Source organism: Podarcis melisellensis (assembly GCF_964234715.1).
Source record: "Podarcis melisellensis genome assembly, chromosome: 1".
NCBI classification, from domain to species: domain Eukaryota; kingdom Metazoa; phylum Chordata; class Lepidosauria; order Squamata; family Lacertidae; genus Podarcis; species Podarcis melisellensis.
Window position 1 is genome coordinate 79,179,420 of NC_138528.1, and position 20,246 is coordinate 79,199,665.

Below are 20,246 nucleotides of genomic sequence, written 5' to 3' on the forward strand. Positions count from 1 at the left end.
ACAAGAATTGGCTGCTCTGTGCCATCTTTGAGCAGCATGTCCTGCCAAGGTTTTCACATGCTTGCGGATATGAAAGGCTGTACATTTGATTCATCAAAGTGATGCTGCCAAGGAGAAAAGGGTAGATTCACAACAGCCCACCCTCAAAACACAATTAGTGGTGATCATGGGGTATGTGTGGTGTGATCTCTTAACATCCTGGTTTCAGGAGGGGATAACTTAGTCCTTTGCTGCTAACAAAGGGTACTTCAGAGTTGTCAGGATCAGGCTGGCTTTATGACTCCAAGTCAGCTGTGGTCACGGGCAATGACAACAGTGCACCATGTGGGCAAACAGGCTTCCAGCACTGGAGCTTTCTGTAGTATCGGTTCCAACACCACATTTGATCTGGATGGAAGAATGAGATTCAGGAAGCATTTGTCTTGCTCTGTGGGAAGTTGGGCTGGTCCCTGTGGTTTCTGTGATGCAGCAGAAGACCAGTGGCTCTTTAAAACAGGGATGGCTTGTTCAAGAGCTGCAGGTCAAGAGCCAAGCCTTCAGGGACTGCATGTCAACAGGGAGCATCAAGAAAAGTTGGTGTGGCTACCCAACAGCTAAACAGACCCCCTCCTCAGCTGATCCAAGCAGATTAGGGGAGGGGGGATTATCACTCACTTTCTGCTCAAATGATCAGGCCAATGACCAGGGACAGGGCTATTTGCATTCCATCATGGTGCAGGGCTTTTCCCATCCCAGCTCCGTGTCTACTTTAACTTATTTTCTCTTTTTGTTGCCACTGCCGAAACAGGTTGGGTTTTGTGGGAGCAAAATAGTTTGTTTATGAAACCAGGTCAGGCCCCCAACCTGGGAGTCAGCTACCTCGGCTTTAAAAGCACATACTTCCAAATCTATTGACCTCGCTGCGATGTATGCAAACAGGTTTAGGACTGCAGTTCTGGGTCTCAGAGCAGTGTAGAAGTTAAGATCGCCAGACAAAATCCCTACAGTAAAAAGAGCACAATATAACTATCCTTAAAATACCCAAATGACTCTGCAAATAAACTCACACTCTGCCTTAAAACATTCACCAATACAAACACTCTCCTTCACACACCAATAACATACTCCTGTTGTAACATACGCCCTTCTCAGACACTTCCAGGCCCCACAGAGAAGAAACTAGCAATGTCAACAGCAAAGTTACAGGAATGACCTGAGCAGGAATGACGGTGTGCATGAATGCAGGTGCTTTAGCGACTTTTACACTTGGCAAATGGCTTTGAAGTGTCAAGATTCTTGACTGCTATAAAGCACTATTTTCCCCATGCCATTGATTGAAGGAACTGGGTTTCATTTCCACCAGCTGAACAGAGACATGATTCCTTTATATTTAGCCAGTACATTTGACTCCTGGCTACAACAGCGCTGCAGAAACCCTTTAGTTTTACAAACTTTGGAATTTCTCATTCTACCTCGTTTCCAGCGCCCCTCTCTCCCTACCCTATTAAAGCTTTCAGAGAGTTGCCAAGCTACTCATCCAACTCCATCCCCCCATACACCGTTTGTTCTTCTTTTTAAGCTGCTCTGCACATCTTTCCTGATACACATTCTTTAACAACCTCTTATCTCATAAATTAGCCAAGAGAGCGAGAGGGATCCCGAATAGCTAAGCTCTGCTGTAACTGTTTCCTTTACGTGAGTGTTAGGCGGAGAGGAAGGTAGGGTTTTCAGAGAATGCCAGCCAAGGGTCAGGCAGTGCTTCTCTCTCTCTCTCTCTCTCTCTCTCTCTCTCTCTCTCTCTCTCTCTCTCTCTCTCTCTCCCCCACCACCCCCAAATACTCTCCACCTTCTCTTTGATATAAAATACAAACGCTCTATGTAAACACTCCCTGAACAGCACGGACAGACCAAAATTAAGTGCTTTACCTTCCTTGTGAAAAAGCCTCAAACCCACCACTTTTAACCTCTGCACACATTCCTTCTCTTATGACTCCCCCCACCGACCTCATCTAAACTTAGGCAATATGCCAGTAAATACTCCCCAAAGTTTAGCTAATCCGAAACCAGAATACTGAGTTAAGATGCTACGGCCAACACTGTTTTCAGTCTACCTCTCAATGCAATTCCACCGTACAGAACAAAACAGAAACTAGATCTCAGAAATATATTGATCTATACTGTACTCTCTCCGCTATCTAGAAAACAGAAGAATGTGGGGAATCCATTCCATGTATGTCGGTGTGACATCAATACATTTAACTCTACTCCTCTGGTAATTTGTTCGCTTCCATTTTGCCCCAACACTGAAATTACTCTCACTTTCATCTTTTTTCTTGCCTCTTGCTATTTGTACTTGGAACAGCAAGCCCTTATTCTCTGGCAATGAGTGAACAAGACAATGAAGGATTCTGTGCTGGGCCACGTTCTGTATCAACACTATCTAGAGAAGGCATGAGGGGCTTGTGGCCCTCCAAATATTGCTTGACTTCAACTCTCATCAGCCCCAGCCCAGCATGATGGGAGCTGGAATCCAATAACAGGTTACTCATCCCTGATCTGGGGTATTAGTGTTGTGTTATGCACCAGACCCTCCACCACTATTTTCTTTAGGGTCCCTACATGCAAAGACAGGCTGCAGCAGATTGAGAGGATGAGACCAATAGAAGGTCCAATGGTCAAGAAGGCAGTTTCTGCATGTGCTGTAGAGGGAAGTGAGGGGCAGATGGGGCTCATCAACCAAGGAAGGTAGGCCATCTAGGAGAAGGAAAACTCTGATCCTAAATCTACGCTGCCTTGCAGGATATCTTCAGGAAAAGAAAAGGCTAAGGAGTAACTCCTACACAAATCCAGAGTGGAGTTCCTAAGGCAGTTGGATGGCGTCTTGTATGCTTCCTTTCTGCAACTCCTGCAGCCAAGCTGGCACCAAAAATATTGCTCTGCTTTCCTTTGGACCACATCAGCGAGGCTGGGGGGGGGGGGCAGGTCTTGTCGCCTAGGCAGCCCAGGACCCCCATACACACTGCCCAGGCTTGCACCTTGGGGAGGTTACTTCAGTGCTGCTAACATAGCAGTTTGACTTCACCTTCAGGGGCACACTCCATTGTCTCTCAGAACAGGCCGGTGACAACAACAATTGCACTTTTAAATGCTGTTTAACAGAGGATATTTCAGCAGATCGTGAAGCTGAGGCTCCAATACTTTGGCCACCTCATGAGAAGAGAAGACTCCCTGGAAAAGACCCTGATGTTGGGAAAGATGGAGGGCACAAGGAGAAGGAGACGACAGAGGACGAGATGGTTGGATAGTGTCTTTGAAGCTACAAACATGAGTCTGACCAAACTGCGGGAGGCAGTGGAAGACAGAAGTGCCTGGCGTGCTCTGGTCCATGGGGTCACGAAGAGTCGGACATGACAAAACGACTAAACAACAACAACAACATTTCAGCAGGTACATTTTTATACCCCTGCAGCACAGGCTCCATTTTCCAAAATTCCTTCTTGAAGGAATTCCAGTTAAAGATACAGGAACACCATCTTCCTCAGAATTGGATACCCCTGAGGAAGACCAGGAGGAGAAACAGACATTAACAGTTGGCTTCATGATGCAGGATGGATTTAAAGGAGAGTCCTGGGCCGGAAAAGACTGGAGATTATTGATCTAAAGAGATGAACATTCACAGAACTAGAGGTCACACCCTCAGCCCCAGTCTAAAGGTAAAAAATATCTATCCCAATAGCAAGTCACCCAAGCAACCCACACAAGCAGATAAGAATCAGAGCTTTTTCCAGCTGTAATTCAGAGATCTTTCCAAAGCCTTCTTCTGTGAGCTACTAGACACCGATATCCCTCTATCTTTCCTCCTTACACTCAATACTTCCCTGCCCACAGGACCATCAGCCTTCAAAGATACATAGATTCCACCTGTGCTAATATACATATAGATATTGAAAAGAAGCTTAATTCTGAAATGGCATAGAATGAATTGAACTGCTTACTGCAGGGTTAGATGTGGTGAAAATTCCATTCTAGGGAACCAATTAAATATCTTTAATTATTTCTGAGGTGGTTCTCTAAAACAATAAAAAGAATTTAGAAAAGACCACCACAAGCAAAAATACTAAGACACAGCCAGTTTGAAATAACTATTTCCTCGCCACACAGTATGTGGGTTGTACTGCTCTGCAACCAGAAGGAAAGGTAAAGGTAAAGTTACCCCTGACCATTAGGTCCAGTTGTGGACAACTCTGAGGTTGCGCGCTCATCTCGCTCTATAGGCTGAGGGAGCCAGCATACAGCTTCCAGGTCATGTGGCCAGCATGACTAAGCCACTTCTGGTGAACCAGAGGAGTGCATGGAAACGCCGTTTACCTTCCCGCCAGACGTGCTTTCGAACTGCTAGGTGGGCAGGAGCTGGGAATCGGGGATTCGAACCGCCAACCTTCCGATCAGCAAGCCCTAGGCTCTGTGGTTTAGACCACAGCGCCAACCGCATCCCTGCAACCAGAAGTAGTGATGCCCAAATCTATAACCCTACTCACAAAAGAGCAGACCATTCATGAGTCTGTAATAGTCTTTTATTTTCTTATGTTATATACCACCTTCTTTCTATCATGAAGCCCAAAACAGTGCACATGTAGTCACCAGGCCAGTTATCCATCCATCCAGACACTGACCAGACCTAGACCTTCTTAGCTTCAGGTGCCTTCAGACTACATCCTGATAATTAGAGAGGAAGCTTTCCATTGTAATGCTAGAATCTCCTAAACCTTGACGCTTACTATAAATAAGAATTTTGAACACTGCCCCTGTCTAAACAAACAAACAAACAAACAACCCCTTTTCTCAGAAAGGCATGAGGAGGTGCTCCATCTAGCAGGGAGAGTAAATTCTCTCATGGGAGTGGACATTATTGATTTCAGAATGTGCCTTAAAACACTATTTGAATGATGGCTGACCAAAACTGGGTAAGATTTTATTCCTCTCATCCTAAGTGTTATAGATTTGGTCTTACCCTTATAGAACCAAGGAGCCTTGATGGCATGAAGTTATAATTGGCATGCCAGCTATGCTCTCTCCTGGATAAAGATAGATTGAGCAAAGTTCTTCACATTCAGGTAACATCTCAGCTGGATTACCACAATGCACTGTACATGGGACTGCCCTTGGAGACAGTTCAAAAACTACAGAGTTAATTGCTAACTGATACAAGTAATATGGAACACATTTTTCCAGTTTTAAAACAAACAAACTGACTCACTGCCCATTTTCAAACCCAAGTCCCGGTGCTGATCTTAATTTTTAACACCCTTAGCTACTCAGAAACAGGCTACTCCAAGGACTGCCTACTAGCTAGGCAAGCTTATGTGGTAAGAAACTACTTCAAGGATGAGAGGACATGAAGAGTTTAGACAAGCAGGGGCATATAAGACAGTATTTTCAATTAGAGCACCACAGTTTTGAAACACCTCTCTAGGGGAGCTCACCTTGTGCTGAAACTAATACCTTTCTGAGTCTGGAATTACTTCTTTTTTTTCCTCCTACACCTTATACTTGCTGTGTTTCTAAGTGTTGTTTTCTACCTGCCTCATCTCATTTTTATGCTGCTTTATTTTTGATTAATGTATTAATGTTGTGTTTTATATCATGTGTTAAAGAAGTGAAGGGATCTTTCAAATCAATGGCTATCAGCCACAGTTGTTAAATGGGGCCTCTATGTTCTGAGGTGGCATACCACTTAGTAACAATTCCTAGAGCAGTGTTTCCCAACCTTGGGTCACCAGCTGTTTTTGGACTACAACTCCCATCATCCCTAGCTAGCAACACCAGTGGTCAGGAATGATGGGAATTGTAGTCCTCAAACAGCTGAAGACCCAAGGCTGCGAAACACTGTCCTAGAGGACAAACAACTGGGAAGGCAACAGCTTTCACAGGATGCACGTGGTTTTTCCCTGAACATTTCTGATTGGTTGCTGTGGGACAGGGTTTGCTGTATTAGATGTGCCATTGGTCTGATCCAGCAGGTCTCTTATGTGCTTAAGGCCAGGGGTAGTCAACAGGGTGCCCTCAGGATGTTGCTGGACTCCATCAGCCTCAACCAGAGTGGCCTATGGCCAGCAGGGACAGGGTTTGCAAACCACAACATCTGAAGGTCGCCTCATTGGCTTCCTCTGTTTTCAAAATATATTTTTAATTTTTAAAAGATAAATAAAGATAAATAAATAAAGATATATATATGCATGCTACCTCCCAAGCAATTCACGATCTCGGAGGGGAGCCTTACTTGCAAGAACGCAAAGGCCTCCATTTGCTGCTGGTGTTTAAAAGCTGAACTCCACAGAAGTTGAATAGCTGGGGTGAACAGAGAGGGTTGGGCTCTCCTGCATTGTCAGTATGCAGTCTCATGGAGGAGGAGGAGGAGGAAGACAGAGCTCTCCCTGGGCTGAACTTATTTAAATTATTGAGAAAACAATCATATAAACTTACCTTTGTTTGCCTTGCTTGCTAATGTAAAGATGATCAACCTCCATGTTTGTTTAAGTGATCTGTCCATCCCCCCCCCCCACTCCCAAGTCTCAGCACTTCGAAAAGGTGGTTTGTACCAGTAACTCAATTCCAGATTTCAAGCACAGGGTGGGAATTGTGCTATTAGTCATGTACCCACTTAATATTCATTGAAATGGTCAGATCTCCAGTGAGTATCCAAGAAGCCTGATTTAGTAGGGGAGGGGTGACTGCAACTGACTGACTACAACTCCCATTGTCCCTGACCATGGACCACGCTGACTGGCACTGATGGAGTTATGAGTCCAACCCCACCCCACCCCAGATGGTTAAGTCCAGTCGAAGACAACTATGGGGTTGCAGCACTTATCTCGCTTTCAGGCCAAGGGACCCGGCATTTGTCAACATCTGAAGGACACCATATTAGCTTCCTCTGCCATAAAATCTTCCAGCTTGAGTGTTTACCTCTACCCACATTGAGGAAGTGCATGAGAGAGTGAAAGTGAGTGTGTGAAACCCCCAAGGCTGCTTACAATCTTTCTGTGATGGGCAAGGGGAAGATGTAAGCCCAAAGAGCTGATAATGAGCATGAGACCTGTTAAATCTTTCTTAACTATCTTAACTATCTCAACTTGGCTAACATTAGTAGGAGAGGCGGGGAATTAACTGCTGAGCTGACATAGACTGACCATTTCTTTGTCTGACCTTGTGTGGCTATTCTTAAATCAAATCAATATAAGCTCCCCATCTTTTAGAGATATTTTAAAGTTGCATTTTAGGCATCAAATATATATCATTAACGTCACTTTATCTTGCAGATAAACTCAAAATGGATTCAGAAATCATACCAAAAAAGCTTTTTGTGGATGTTGTTCTTGTGTGGTCAAACGCAAGAGAAGCCATTTTTAAATCAAGTGTACATTCTAGCCAAAGTAATCTTTATAGTCGCAATACAGATAAGGGAAAAGCAAAACCCAGTTCAAACATCATTTGTGAGCAAACTCGCAAGCCAGAAGGAGTATACATTTGTCTGAATGCATGTTATAGAACTCCCAATACCATCTCTCAGGGATTCTGAACTAACTCAAGATATCAAGATTTTGGAAAATCAACCACCTGAGAAGATTAGAGAAAGACAGGCAGGCATAGAAGGCAAACAATCCATTTCAGGAGCTCCCTACCTAGACTACATAATGTTCCTTTTTTGGTACGCATTTCCTTCACATCTTCACCTATCGTATAGCTACAGACTCTGTTCAAATCAAATGTAAATACAATGCATAGGAAATAAAGAAACCATCCTCCAAACCTTTATGAAATTTACACACTCAAAAGGGAAATTACACAACTTGCAGGGACTAAAAAGTGTCCTACTTGTCAAAAGCTCAATCATCAGCAAGACTGGAGGAGAAATATAGTAGAGTAGCTTTTGTCAAATTTCATTTCCCTAGAAAGTAGAATCAGGAAGATGTAATTGACAGTCACAGTCTCTGAAAGCAAGTGGATAAAAGGAACTAATCAAAACATGAAGTCTCCAATCCTATACCCAGTGACCTGGGAGGAAGTCCTATAGAACTCAATGAGACTGACTTCAGAGTAGGCAGGTAGAGGATTGCACTGTAAGACAGTTCGGCTGAGGCAAGGCTGCCAAAATTTGAGTCTGAATGTTTAGAAACATTTGCATTTCAGGCAAAAAGCTTCACCTGATAAAGTTCTCCATCAAATACTACTTTAAGGATTTCCACACAACCCACCCCCGTTTTATTTGTTGGGCAAGCAATATCTGCCAAATGTCTCCCTGGCACAAAGTTGTAGCCCAGGGGTAGGCAACCTAAGGCTTGTGGGCCGGATGCGGCCCAATCGCTTTCTCAATCCGGCCCGTGGACAGTCCGGGAATCAGCGTGTTTTTACATGAGTAGAATGTGTTCTTTTATTTAAAATGCGTCTCTGGGTTATTTGTGGTGCATAGGAATTCATTCATTCCACCCCCCCCCAAAAATATATATATAGTCCAGCCCACCACATGGTCTGAGGGATGGTGGACGGGCCCACAGCTGAAAAAAGTTGCTGACCCCTTGTTGTAGCCCCTTTCAAAATTAGGCACTATTACTGCTAGGCTGAATAGGCACAAAAACAAGAGTCAGGAAAAGCCAATACTATGAAGTGTGCCTAAGCATTAGACAAACTAAAAACACAGCTACATACTGCCGATCTAGCTAAGTGGACATAAAAACAGTCCCTTTTAATAAATTCCAGAGGGTTAGCCTTGTTAGTCTGTTGCATGTCAGTCTGTCATTTAATAAAGATCAATTCGACCTCGAGTCCTTCCAAACCACACACGCTTAAGGTGGGGACTCAAAATAAGAATTGCTGCAAGAATTGTTCATAAACGTGAAATTTCTTTTTCATTTGAGGCTGAATCTTCGTTATATAATTGTATTTAAATACTGCACCAAACTGCAAGGGTCGAGAGAAAGTCACACAACACTTTATCTTAAGCAATGTTTACAAGAGACCTGTACAGCAAGCCAGTATTATCATCCCTATGTGAAGACGGGAGGCTGTGGATGAGAGAATAATAAGGCATGGCTAAGGCCACCCAGTGAACTAGGGGCTTTATTAGATTGCACTCTTAGCCACTAGGCTACGTCAGTTCACAATTACACACAGGTCATCTGATGAAGGGCAGCTATGACTTAAGCACATTTTTTGGGTTTGGTTTGTGAACCCGTAAGGTCTGCTCTACATGCTTCCACAGACAGCTTTGTTACTGTACTCTACCACTTCTACATAAACCTGCATTCAGGTTAATCTGCCACATCACAGCATGTGAGGATGTTGACAACATCATTAGTGTGCTTAACTCTCGGAAGCAAGGAAGAGTGCAAAGCGATGTCAAATCCCAGGCTTGATCAATGTATTAAACTGGCCCTTAAGTCCATGGAAGATTATATTCAGCCTGTCAACAACAGAAGTGTACTGGGCATGTCTTAATAATTAATTGTGTAGGATAGTATCCCTATGTGCAATAGGTAAAGGTGGTTAGATCTGAAGTGCAGAATTTCAGCACATCTGGGGATGTGCAAAGGGTACATCATTAGTAAAAAAATAAGGCAGTTTCGCCAGTTACTCTGGAACCACAAATAAAAAGATGTATGGAAAGGTTATAGAGGAAGAAAAGCAAGAAAAATCATAGGATTGGGGAAACCATAGAAAAGAAAAGGATACAGGACTGAAAATAGGAAACACAGAACACAAATGTAGAAATAAGGGAAGTGATGTTGGGGATACACAAAAAGGAGAGAGAAAAACTGGGAAAGGATTCCCAAAGGCAAAAGGCATTGTGCTCCCTTCTAAAAAACCAATGCTCAAGTTCAAGACTTTAACATTTTACTAAATGGTTAATGAAAGCCACCACTCTCCAGGCTGCTGTTAGCTTTTCAGAGCAGCAACAACGATAACACACTTTTCTCCTGTGAGGACTAATAGCAGCTTCAGGGAGGGAGGGGGGTTGGGTGGGACTTATTTTGGGAAACCATAACAGGGAAAGGGTCAAACATCCCATTTTCTAATCAGAGATCACAAATCCAATCAATTTAGAAATTCCCAGGTGCATTATAAAAATGGGGGGAAACCCAGACAATCTAAACACATGACCCCCCTCTCATGTAACATGCAGTTTGGCCCTCACATATCTTAAATATATATATTAGGAATACACCTTTCAAGGGAAGACAAATAAAAAGTGGAGACAAATATGTCTGATACATGTACTCCCATGTACACAATGGAGAATAGGTTCATGCTGATATTCCACCTGTGGCAGTTGGCAGTGTGCTACAGGAAAAGGCACCAGTACCCTGCTTTGTACTGGTGGCTGACATTTATTTTTATAAACTGCTCTTCTGCTAAGACTGGTACTCCAAACAGCTGCTAAGAATAAAAATTCATGACAAAGACACAATACCGGATGTTACGAATACATGCTGGGACGGTGAATAATAAGGTACAGTATGACTCTGGGATTGCTTTTGCTACAAGAAACTAACATGGCTACGCCCTTGGGGAAAGGTAATGAAGGCAAAGCAATGAACAAGGCCTTGAACTAGAAGAAGTTGGGCATCTCATTGGCTTAGGTCTGGAAGACTTCTTTGTCCGAGAGGCAGAGACTGAGGACAATTCACACAAGTACTTATGACACATGTGCCTCTCTGGAATTTATCACACAATTTGGCAACGATCTCCCCCCCTTTTGTTGTGAACTGCTTTTCTGAAAGCTTCAATATGTGTCCAATTCACATCTTCCTCAACCCATTGTTGTAAGGCTCCCAGGTCATCTACACACCTGCAAACAGGAGCATTTACAAAAGGTACTTGCAACGTGTGATATAGTTTCCCTCATGGATTCTTATTACTCCATCCATCTATCTCTTAATTACTGTCAATTACCACCACGGGATTCTTACTCTCAGTTTTGATTAAGTCTGGAAAGTACCTTTCTGAGTGAGAGAGAAAAGTGAACTTTATACGTGTGTTTTGAGAAAGAGAAAATAACTTTAGGGCAACGACTCATTGGCCTGGGGGCAGAATCGGTACCCGGATCCCTCATTCGGAGAGCCACGACGGGAAGCCCTCGGTCTTTGGAGGGAAGTTTGCGGCGTCGCAACTTTTGAAACCCTTTTAAAAACAACAGCCCCTTCGTCAAAACTTCCTGCAGTTCAGAGAAGTCCCCGCACCCTTTCGCTCACAAAACTTTGCCGCGCGTCGCGCTGAGGGGGGCCGCCGTCGGGCACGCGGCGCCGTCGGGGCAGCTCTCGTGGCGGACCTCCGAATAAACAACGCCGCTCAAGGGGGAACGAGAAACGGCGCGGGCGTCGAGCTCGGCGTCCCGTCGCGCCGCGTGCGCCGTCTTGGCGCTCACCTACCTTCGAAGAAGCGCCGCAGAGCCTCCTTCTCGTCCACCACCTCCATAGCTGTGCCATGCACCAAGCGGCCGGGCTAGTCTCCGAGCCCGCAGGGGGGCATCCCCCCGGCCAGGGCGCCCCGAGCAGCGGAACGGAGCGCGCGCCCCGCAAGTGACCCTGCTGTCGGCCGGGCTGTGGCCCCGCTTGACCCGCTTGCGCTGAGGTGAGTCTGCCCCCCTCTCTCGTTCCCTTTCCTCCTGCTCAGGAGCCGGCGCGCTTCCCCCGGGGAGACGCGCCCCCAGCAGCCTTCCCCGGCGGCCGCCGCGCACCGGCCTCTGCCACGCCGCTTGGCACTCAACTTCGGCGGGCTGCTGCTGCTGCTGCCGCCGCCGCTGCTGCGCTCTGGCTCTGTGCGGACGCCCCGGCCTCTCCCCTCACGCCCTCCGCCCCTTCTCCCCGCCGCCGCCGCCTCCGCCTCCCGCTCCTCTCGCGGCCGCCTCCAGGGCTCCTGCAACTCCGCCGGCCGGAGCTGGCGTTGCCTGGGGCCAAGCTAGAGGGCGCGCCGAGCAGCCAGGGCCTCCGCAGGGTTACGGCGGGCCTGGGGTTTCCTCCCCCCCCCCCCCGCCGAAGGTTTGTTTATTGGCTTCTTTATTCCTCGAAGGATTTATACTACGCCTTTCCAGTTCCAAAATGGGAGCGCCTTAAAGCCTTGCCCCGCGGCGCCAACCCCCGCCAAGGGTACGATTAGGTCCGGGGCGCCGCTCAGAGGAATAGGCAAGAGGGGCCCGGAAAGCAGCAGGTCTAGATTGCCACATTTTTGTGTAAGGAACACACGTGGATATCTGAGAGAGGGATCATTCAGTTCGGACATTTAAAGTGTATTTAATGCACATGACTTCCCCCAAAGAGTGCTGGGAACTCTTCGCACCCAGTACCCTTAACAAACTACAGGTCCCAATTTTTTTGGGGGGGGGGAGTCTTATGCTCTTAATGTGTGTCAGGATGTGCTTTGAATATACTGTATGGTGTAGCTCTGAGTCAAAAATGTATGCATGTAACTACCCTATCATTTAATCCTGGGGAGGGAAACCTTTGCCCGTTCAAGGACCGTATTCATTTTGGGGGGCATATGTATGTCAGTGGTGGGCAGGGAGGGCTAGAAGCAAGAGTGCATAGAGCAACTAATGTAAATTTTAACTTTGTACAGTAAGCGTTAGTTCCCACACAATCTTGCACATCCTTTTCTATCCTCCATTCAAACAAGAGACATCATTGAAGGACACATTCCATCCAGGCAAAAACATTCAAAGAGGGTGTGAAGTAGGGCCAGGGCAGGCTGTGGCCTGGAGAGCATTCCAAGGGCCAGATAGGACCCAAGGGCCACATTTAGCCACCCTGCACTCGCGGTTCCTCTCTCCGATGGGTATCATAATGCTCTTTCTAAATGTGTTTTATTGTATTCTAACTACTGTTTTTAGCTAGGTTTTTTTTTTTGCATTTTTTATTTCACATAAAAAACATATAATCCCCTTTGACTCCCCCCCCCTCCATTGTGGATCTTAATATAATGATTTTCCCCTCGGCATCTCTTTCATAACTATTCTTATAAATCCTTTGTCATTCCATAGTTGAAATTTTTGCTACAAGTTTTCTGTCAATCCTACCAATGTATGTAATTGTTTGCAGTAGTTTTTCAAATAAATTATAAACTTTCGTTCTTCTTTATTAAAGACCTTCCTGGTTTCTGATTCTTCCTGTCAGTTTTGCCATCTCAGCATAGTTCATCAATTTTATCTGCCACTCTTTTTTTGTACTATCTTTCTACTTCAGGAAGCTAGTTTGTTTTTATTACTTTATATTTTGTAATGATGTTTTTAAAATGTTGTAAGCCACCTTGGGAGAGAGGCAGGATATAAATTGAACCTTGCACAGCTGTCATAGTGAGGGAGACCTTTGTCCATGAACAGCATGGGGGGAGGAGGGTCTTATGGGGCATCCTGCCCACATTCACACATCCAGCATTCGTACCCTTATGGTTGATGGTATTGAAAGCTGCCTTGGAGAATTGACATGGCCACAACATACACACAGAGAGCAAACAAGCAACCGGCCCAGTCAAACAGTGTGAGCAGAAGGCAGACAATAAAGAAGAGTTTAGGGTCACTCACACTGGCATATCTGTATTTGCTACTCAGCTGGTAAAGAGAGCCACCACGAAACCCAGCCTCCCAGAGGGTATGATTTAGCAAACCTGGGTTTGGAGCATTCATAAATTACCTTTAGTTTTCACACACACTTGTAAAATAGTTTGTGGGGTCCTTAGAAAGGTAATACAGTACAGTGGTACCTCGGCTTAAGTACTTAATTCATTCCGGAGGTCCGTTCTTAACCTGAAACTGTTCTTAACCTGAAGCACCACTTTAGCTAATGGGGTCTCCTGCTGCTGCCGCGCCTCCAGAACACAATTTCTGTTCTCATCCTGAAGCAAAGTTCTTAACCTGAAGCACTATTTCTGGGTTAGCGGAGTCTGTAACCTGAAGCGTATGTAACCGAGGTACCACTGTACTTGGAAGTGACTGCCAAATACTAGAAAGAATTTACCCTCCAGGCACAGGATTTCAAATAAAAGCTTCCTTAGAACTCGATAAATTTCATGTATTATTTTAGGAATTTAATGAATTATATTGGAGTAGTTGTCTTGCAGGCAGTGCACATTTACTCTCAGGTAAATGTACACATTATATTTACCTGAGAGTAAGACCTATGAAGGGCAATGGGACTGATTTCCTGGTACAGAGGGAGCCAAATTGATGTTCTCCAGATGTTCCTGGACTACAGTTCCCATCACCCCTGAACTTTGGAGGGAGGCACTCTCCCAACATCCAGAGAGCACCACTAAGTGAGTTTAGGATTGCAGCCTTTTAAGTCTCGTTGTGCATTTCTGTGCCCTCTTACATGCAACGAAGTGAGATTTTCTCTAAGTAAACATACATGTGGCTGTATTCACTTCCACAGGTTACAGCCAATTATTTCTTCAGAAGTTACATTTTAGAGGTTCTAATCAGTGACATCTTGTGCTAATAAAAAATTAGCTAAAGATTAAAATGAATTTGAGCAACATTTTAGGCAGGTACCCGTGCATATTTTACTTTCCTCCAGCTCTGATAAGTAGAAACAATGGCATGTTACTCAACCAATGTCCAGCCTGGCTATGAATTGCTGCACTAGCATGAGATGTCAGTTTGGTACAGCGATTGCGGTACCTAATAATAGCTCAGAGCACTTTCTGTTACATAGATGCAAGTCAAGATCTGCCTCCCACAACCCCCTTCAGTTCCTCCTTCAAATCTTAATATATGGCTAGTGTCTGAAGGCTGATGACCTTCAGAATTTTAAGGACAGTTTGTATCTCCAGAAAACCCACACCACATTCCTCTTTCCCCACCCCTCTGATTCATTGCCCACTGAAGGTGAAAGGGATTTCTTCCACATCAGCACAACAGTATAATCCGTCCCCTTATGGCAATAAACTATCTTTTACACTGATAGTTGTCACTTTAAAGGGAGGGAACATTTTCACCCTTGTTCATGTGATCATCTCACCACCAGAATTTTTTTTGGGGGGGAGGGAGGCGGAATGGAGAGCTCTTTTTCAGGACAAGGGGGTCACCTTACAGGATTCTTGTTTTGACTCACCTTCACATAGAATCACAGAGACCCTGGAAGAGACTAAATCATCCCTGACAGATGGCTATCCAACCTTTGCTTAAAAATCTCCAGTGAATGAGAGTCCACCACCTTGCAAGAGAGTTTGTTGCACTGTTAAATAGTTCTTACTGTCAGAAAGCTCTTCCTGATGTTTAGTAGGAATCTCTGTTCTTGTAACTTGAATCCATTGGTTCCGGTCCGACCCTCCAGAGCTTGCTCCATTTCCCGTGTGACAGCCCTTTAGATATGTGAAGATGGCTATTGTATCTCCAGTTCTGGGCACCACAATTTAAGAAGCATATTTACAGGCTGGAACATGTGCAGAGGAGGGTGACCAAGAAGATCTGGAAATCAAGCCTTATGAGGAATGGTTGAAGGAGTTGGGTATGTTTAGGTTGGAGAAGAGAAGACTGACAGGCGCTCTTCACTTCTGTCTGTTACTGAACCAGCCATGGCATCTAAGCCACAAGAAGGTGTATATAGGCAGACATCAAAACCCCGAGGTCCATCAACCACAGCCAGATGCAAAATAGTTTTTCAGGGTGTGGAGCCAACTATTGCAGCCCATGAGCCATACTTTGGAATGACCTGCAGATACAACTACAAACTAATTTTGAATGAGGCAGCCTTTTTGTTGTTGCCATTGTTGGACAATTTCAAGTCAGAACTCGATGACTATATGAATCTATAGAGGTTTTAAAAGTTTGTAAAAGTTTACATTTCCTCTCTTTCAGATCTGACTTCTTTTTCTTCCCTATTTCTTGGTTTTTTCAAGTTGTTGTAAGTTAATGACATAAACCAGTGACTTAACAAACAAGCAAAATGGAGACAAAAATACTCTACAAATTCTGCTGAAGCTAAGAGCTTCCATGTCTGTTTCTTCAGTTCAATAAAGCTGCAGCTTTGGGAGGAGCTGTTGCTTCAGCAACAAAGCAGCTCAGAATAGGAATTTATGTAGGAGTCTTCACTCTGTCTTGACTAACAGCCAGACCGTCATCTGGGCAGGTGCTTCTATGGGTTCTACCCCTGACATCTAAGTAGTATTATGTGCTACTAACTAGGAACTTTGGAGACAGCTCTGAAGCTTCTGCCTGACTTTCTGACTCCTCTGCTCTTGGAGAAATTGGAGATAGGGAGAAGCAGAGACAAAGAGAGACAGTGCTGACCAGTAACCCAGGCAACTGCTGTAGGGACCTCTAGCTCTCAAGCAGGGATATTTGGAAACATTGATTCTTCGTGGTCATTGGCAGCATGGTGATCTACTGGAGGGTCCTGCTCCACTTCTGTGACATTTAAGGTCTGGCCAGGGCTGAACACCGACACTCTACTATGTAGATGTGCATGTCATATGCACACATGCCTTTGAAACATATCTTTGCTCTTCCAGTGCTTCTTGAATCTGCTCCCAGAGCCAGAAGCTGCAAAGAGACACAGAAGCAGCCACAGCCTGCATGAAGAAGCCCTGGCCTGTGAGAGGCAAAGAACTGGCTGCTCTGACATCCATTTATGAACCACAGTTGTTTCCTCTGAGATCTGTTGTGACTCAGAGATTCAGAAGCAGAGTAGCAATGAAAATAACTAAGGCCTGGGGAGAAACTTGTAAATACTTCCAACCATTCTTTGTAGCTCTTGTCTGTTTTATTATATTTTCCGTATATTGTAAGCCACTTCAAGTAGGCAGGAAAGAAATACTCATGAAATGCATGTGCACACCACAAAACTCAACATGGAGAATGGGATTATCACCTTCTATGGTGCTGTGTTGATGAGATGATAATAATAATACTGTAATATAAGTAATTTTATTATTTATACACCACCTATCTGACTGGGTTTCCACAGCCACTCTGTATTGCTTACAGAATATATCTAAACATAACAAAACATCAAACGTTATAAACTTCCCAATACAGGGCTGTCTTCAGACGTCTTCTAAAAGTTATGTAGTTCCTTATCTTTTTGACATCTGAAAGGAGGGTGTTCCAAGGGTAAGGTGGTTTCGAATCCAAGCCAAAATATGGTATAAGGGCCTTGCTGAAGTAATTTTATTTTACAAATACAAATATTGAGATAGGAAGCAAAACAACCTTACACTGACATGCATTGAACGCAGAGTAATACTGTAAAAGTCCATACTGTACTCAGTTCAATGGTGGCAAAGGGTTTACTTAGCCAATAGGGCACCCAAACTTTTATATCACAAGTCTAACCTGAAATCAAGTTCACATTGTTGGGAGAAATGACTCAAAGAAAGGACATTACCGTGTGTATCATGCAACTGCCATAGAGGAAATTCTAATTCTAATTTACTAAATGCAAATAGCATGTGTGGAAATACAGGTAAAAGACAAAACAATGAAAACAAAAATGATTTCAAAATGTCTTATTGTGTTCATTGCTGAATGTTCTACCTTCTGTTTCAGATAAGCCTTGCTGAATCTGGTGACTCACTTCTGCATAGATGTTATGCAAGCGTGCTTGCTATGGTAGCAAGTAAGTCCAAGTAAACTCCCTGCAAGTAACTTCCGAGTAAATAGGTTTAGAATCAATGCAATTAGCATTGGGTCCAAGTTTTTTTTCAGAGACATCTCCCTAACGGTGCATCTTTGTCAGTCAAATCTATTCAGATATATATTTCCAAAAAAAAGAAAGGAAGGAAGAGGGGGGAAATTGCTACAGACTTTAATTTTTAACTTGGGTTTGCAAAACCTCTAAACTTTCTCCCTTTTTTCTTCTGAACAGGCAGGGAGAGGATTAATATTTCTGTTTTTCTCCAGATGTGCTCACAATCAATAATATAATGCCTCAAACACACACACACACATTACAGTATCTAAATGAAGTTACAGTTATCTGACCACAGTTAACCAAAGGCAGAGGCCCTGCCAGGCAAAGACTGTGGGCCCATTCTCTTCTGGGCAGATAAAGCACACAATGAGGTTTTGTCCAGCCCCACAAACCAATTCAGAATGGCAGATTCTCTTATATATATAAATATATTTTTCTCTCTTGCACAGCTGTGCAGTGACCAATTCTTCTCCAGGGAGGGGGTGAGAGAATGGGAGGGGGCTGAGGTTTGGGGAGAGTAATAGGACTATTCTTTCAGGATTGGAAAGCAAAATCTCAGCAGCCTTTTCTAACCCCCCCCCCCTGCCCCACCACCCCAACTCTTTCTGTTAAGACAATTGTTATCCTTTACCCTTTCCCTTCCTCTTCCCTCCCCATGCCCTTCATAGAGACACATTTCAGGCAGCCGGGGAGGAATCAAAACATTTTTGTTGGTTTATTCCATTTACAAAACTGAATTCAGTACTACCATATCCAAATGTTTCCCCAAATCAAGAAATGGGGGGATGTAACAGCTGGTTTCTGTTCTCTTTATGAATCCGTGAAACGAAGTCTTTAATTCCCTTGAATGTAGGGGAAACGACACTCGCACTGCAACCCAGGGGCATAAAAATGTGAGACTGTCATAAGGAGAAAAGAAAAAAGAAGCCTATCTGCATCCTATGGCTGTGGTTTCCCAAGGAATATTTAAGTAAGGAACTTTGCCCCCCCCAAAATTGAGTCTTTGCACCCAAACATCATGGCTGTACACATGTTTATTGATATTTTTTAAGTATTCTAAAGATTCTTGGAGCAGGGCTTCCTTTTGCAGAAACCATGCTCATCTCTGATCAGCAAGCCTTGTTCTTCTCTATATTTAGCATTCTAGCTTTAATTATTTCTACTGGCACACTGACAGAGCTAGAAGTTTTTCAGCGACCCCAGATATTTTTTCCTCCTTTCACGAATCATGTTTCATAAGGGGGCTCAGTTTACAAGTTGCAAGTTTTTTGGCTGCAGTGCTATGAATAGTTATTTATGAATAATCCCCTCTTATTATTATTTTTAAAGCATGCACTGTTAAGTCCAAAGTACATTTATATGTGCATAAGCCCCATTGAACTTAATGGGATGTTAGTCTTAGGATTGTACTGCATCCTGCCCCATGACTTCTTAAGTCTTCCTTTAGTTCTGAAACTTCTTTTTGTGTCACCTCTGATATAGTTCTTCAGATACATTCATAAGAAAGGAAGCTTTATTACGCATATTTATTGTACAAAGCTGTATAATGTGATAAGTGGAGTCACAGGGTTGTATCCAGCAGTGCTGTTCCACTCATGCAACCATCTTCCGCTGGCGCAAAATAACTTTCCTCTTCCCCAACACCCTCAAAAAGAAAAGGGAAGCCAGCACAAGGACTCCCACCAGCGCACTGGGACTTCCTCCTCGCTCCTCCTGAAGATTCAACATAGTGCTAAGGAATGACCCTTCACTCTCCCAACCTTCCAGAGTGGATTGGGGAGAGGCATGGGCAGAGGGGTGGAAAACTATGTTGTGCTGGCTTCTGCTAACAGAACCAGGTACAGTGGTACCTTGGTTCTCAAACTTAATCAGTTCCGGAAGTCAGTTCCAAAACCAAGGCACGCTTTCCCATAGAAAATAATGCAAAATGGATTAATCCATTCCAGACTTTTAAAAACAACCCCTAAAGCAGCAATTTAACATGAATTTTACTATCTAATAAGACCATTGATCCATAAAATGAAAGCATTAAACAATGTACTACAGTCACACAATCAATCAATCAATCAATCAATCAGTAGATGAGCTGTTTTCCACACAGTAACAAAAAAAGAGAGAGCAAAAATGCAAAATAAATAGCAAAAACTGACAGACCTCAGTGTAACACTCAAAACAGAAGTACGGCACTCAAAACGGAGCATGTTCAGCTTTCGAAAAAAGTTCACAAACCAGAACACTTTTGGGTTTGCAGGGTTTGGTTCCAAGTTGTTTGAGTACCAAGGCATTTGAGAACCAAGGTACCACTGTATAATGGTACCTCGGGTTAAGTACTTAATTCGTTCCGGAAGTCTGTACTTAACCTGAAACTGTTCTTAACCTGAAGCACCACTTTAGCTAATGGGGCCTCCAGCTGCCGCACCGCCAGAGCACGATTTCTGTTCTCATCCTGAAGCAAAGTTCTTAACCTGAAGCACTATTTCTGGGTTAGCGGAGTGTGTAACCTGAAGTGTATGTAACCTGAAGCGTATGTAACCTGAGGTACCACTGTAGTTGAATCTGGCTCCATGTCTTTTATTGGCTTCTGAA

At 44.0% G+C, this 20,246-nt stretch overlaps 1 protein-coding gene and 1 long non-coding RNA gene across 5 annotated transcripts in view; both read right to left on the reverse strand.

The window, feature by feature from the left end:
• MYRF (myelin regulatory factor) overlaps positions 1-11,809 on the reverse strand; it is a 95,837-nt gene extending 84,028 nt beyond the window's left edge. For all 4 annotated transcript variants that reach the window (XM_081930400.1, XM_081930398.1, XM_081930399.1 and 1 more), the window contains exon 1: positions 11,406-11,809. In XM_081930400.1, the coding sequence (XP_081786526.1) occupies positions 11,406-11,451 (46 nt within the window). In that variant the 5' untranslated portion in view covers positions 11,452-11,809. The remainder of the gene's footprint in view (positions 1-11,405) is intronic.
• Positions 11,810-18,352: 6,543 nt separating this feature from the next.
• On the reverse strand, positions 18,353-19,964 carry LOC309367155. Its single transcript, XR_014166942.1, has 2 exons — positions 19,898-19,964; positions 18,353-18,559 (listed from the first exon to the last, which is right to left on the reverse strand). It is a non-coding gene; the product is annotated as an uncharacterized lncRNA (long non-coding RNA).
• Positions 19,965-20,246: the final 282 nt, after the last annotated feature.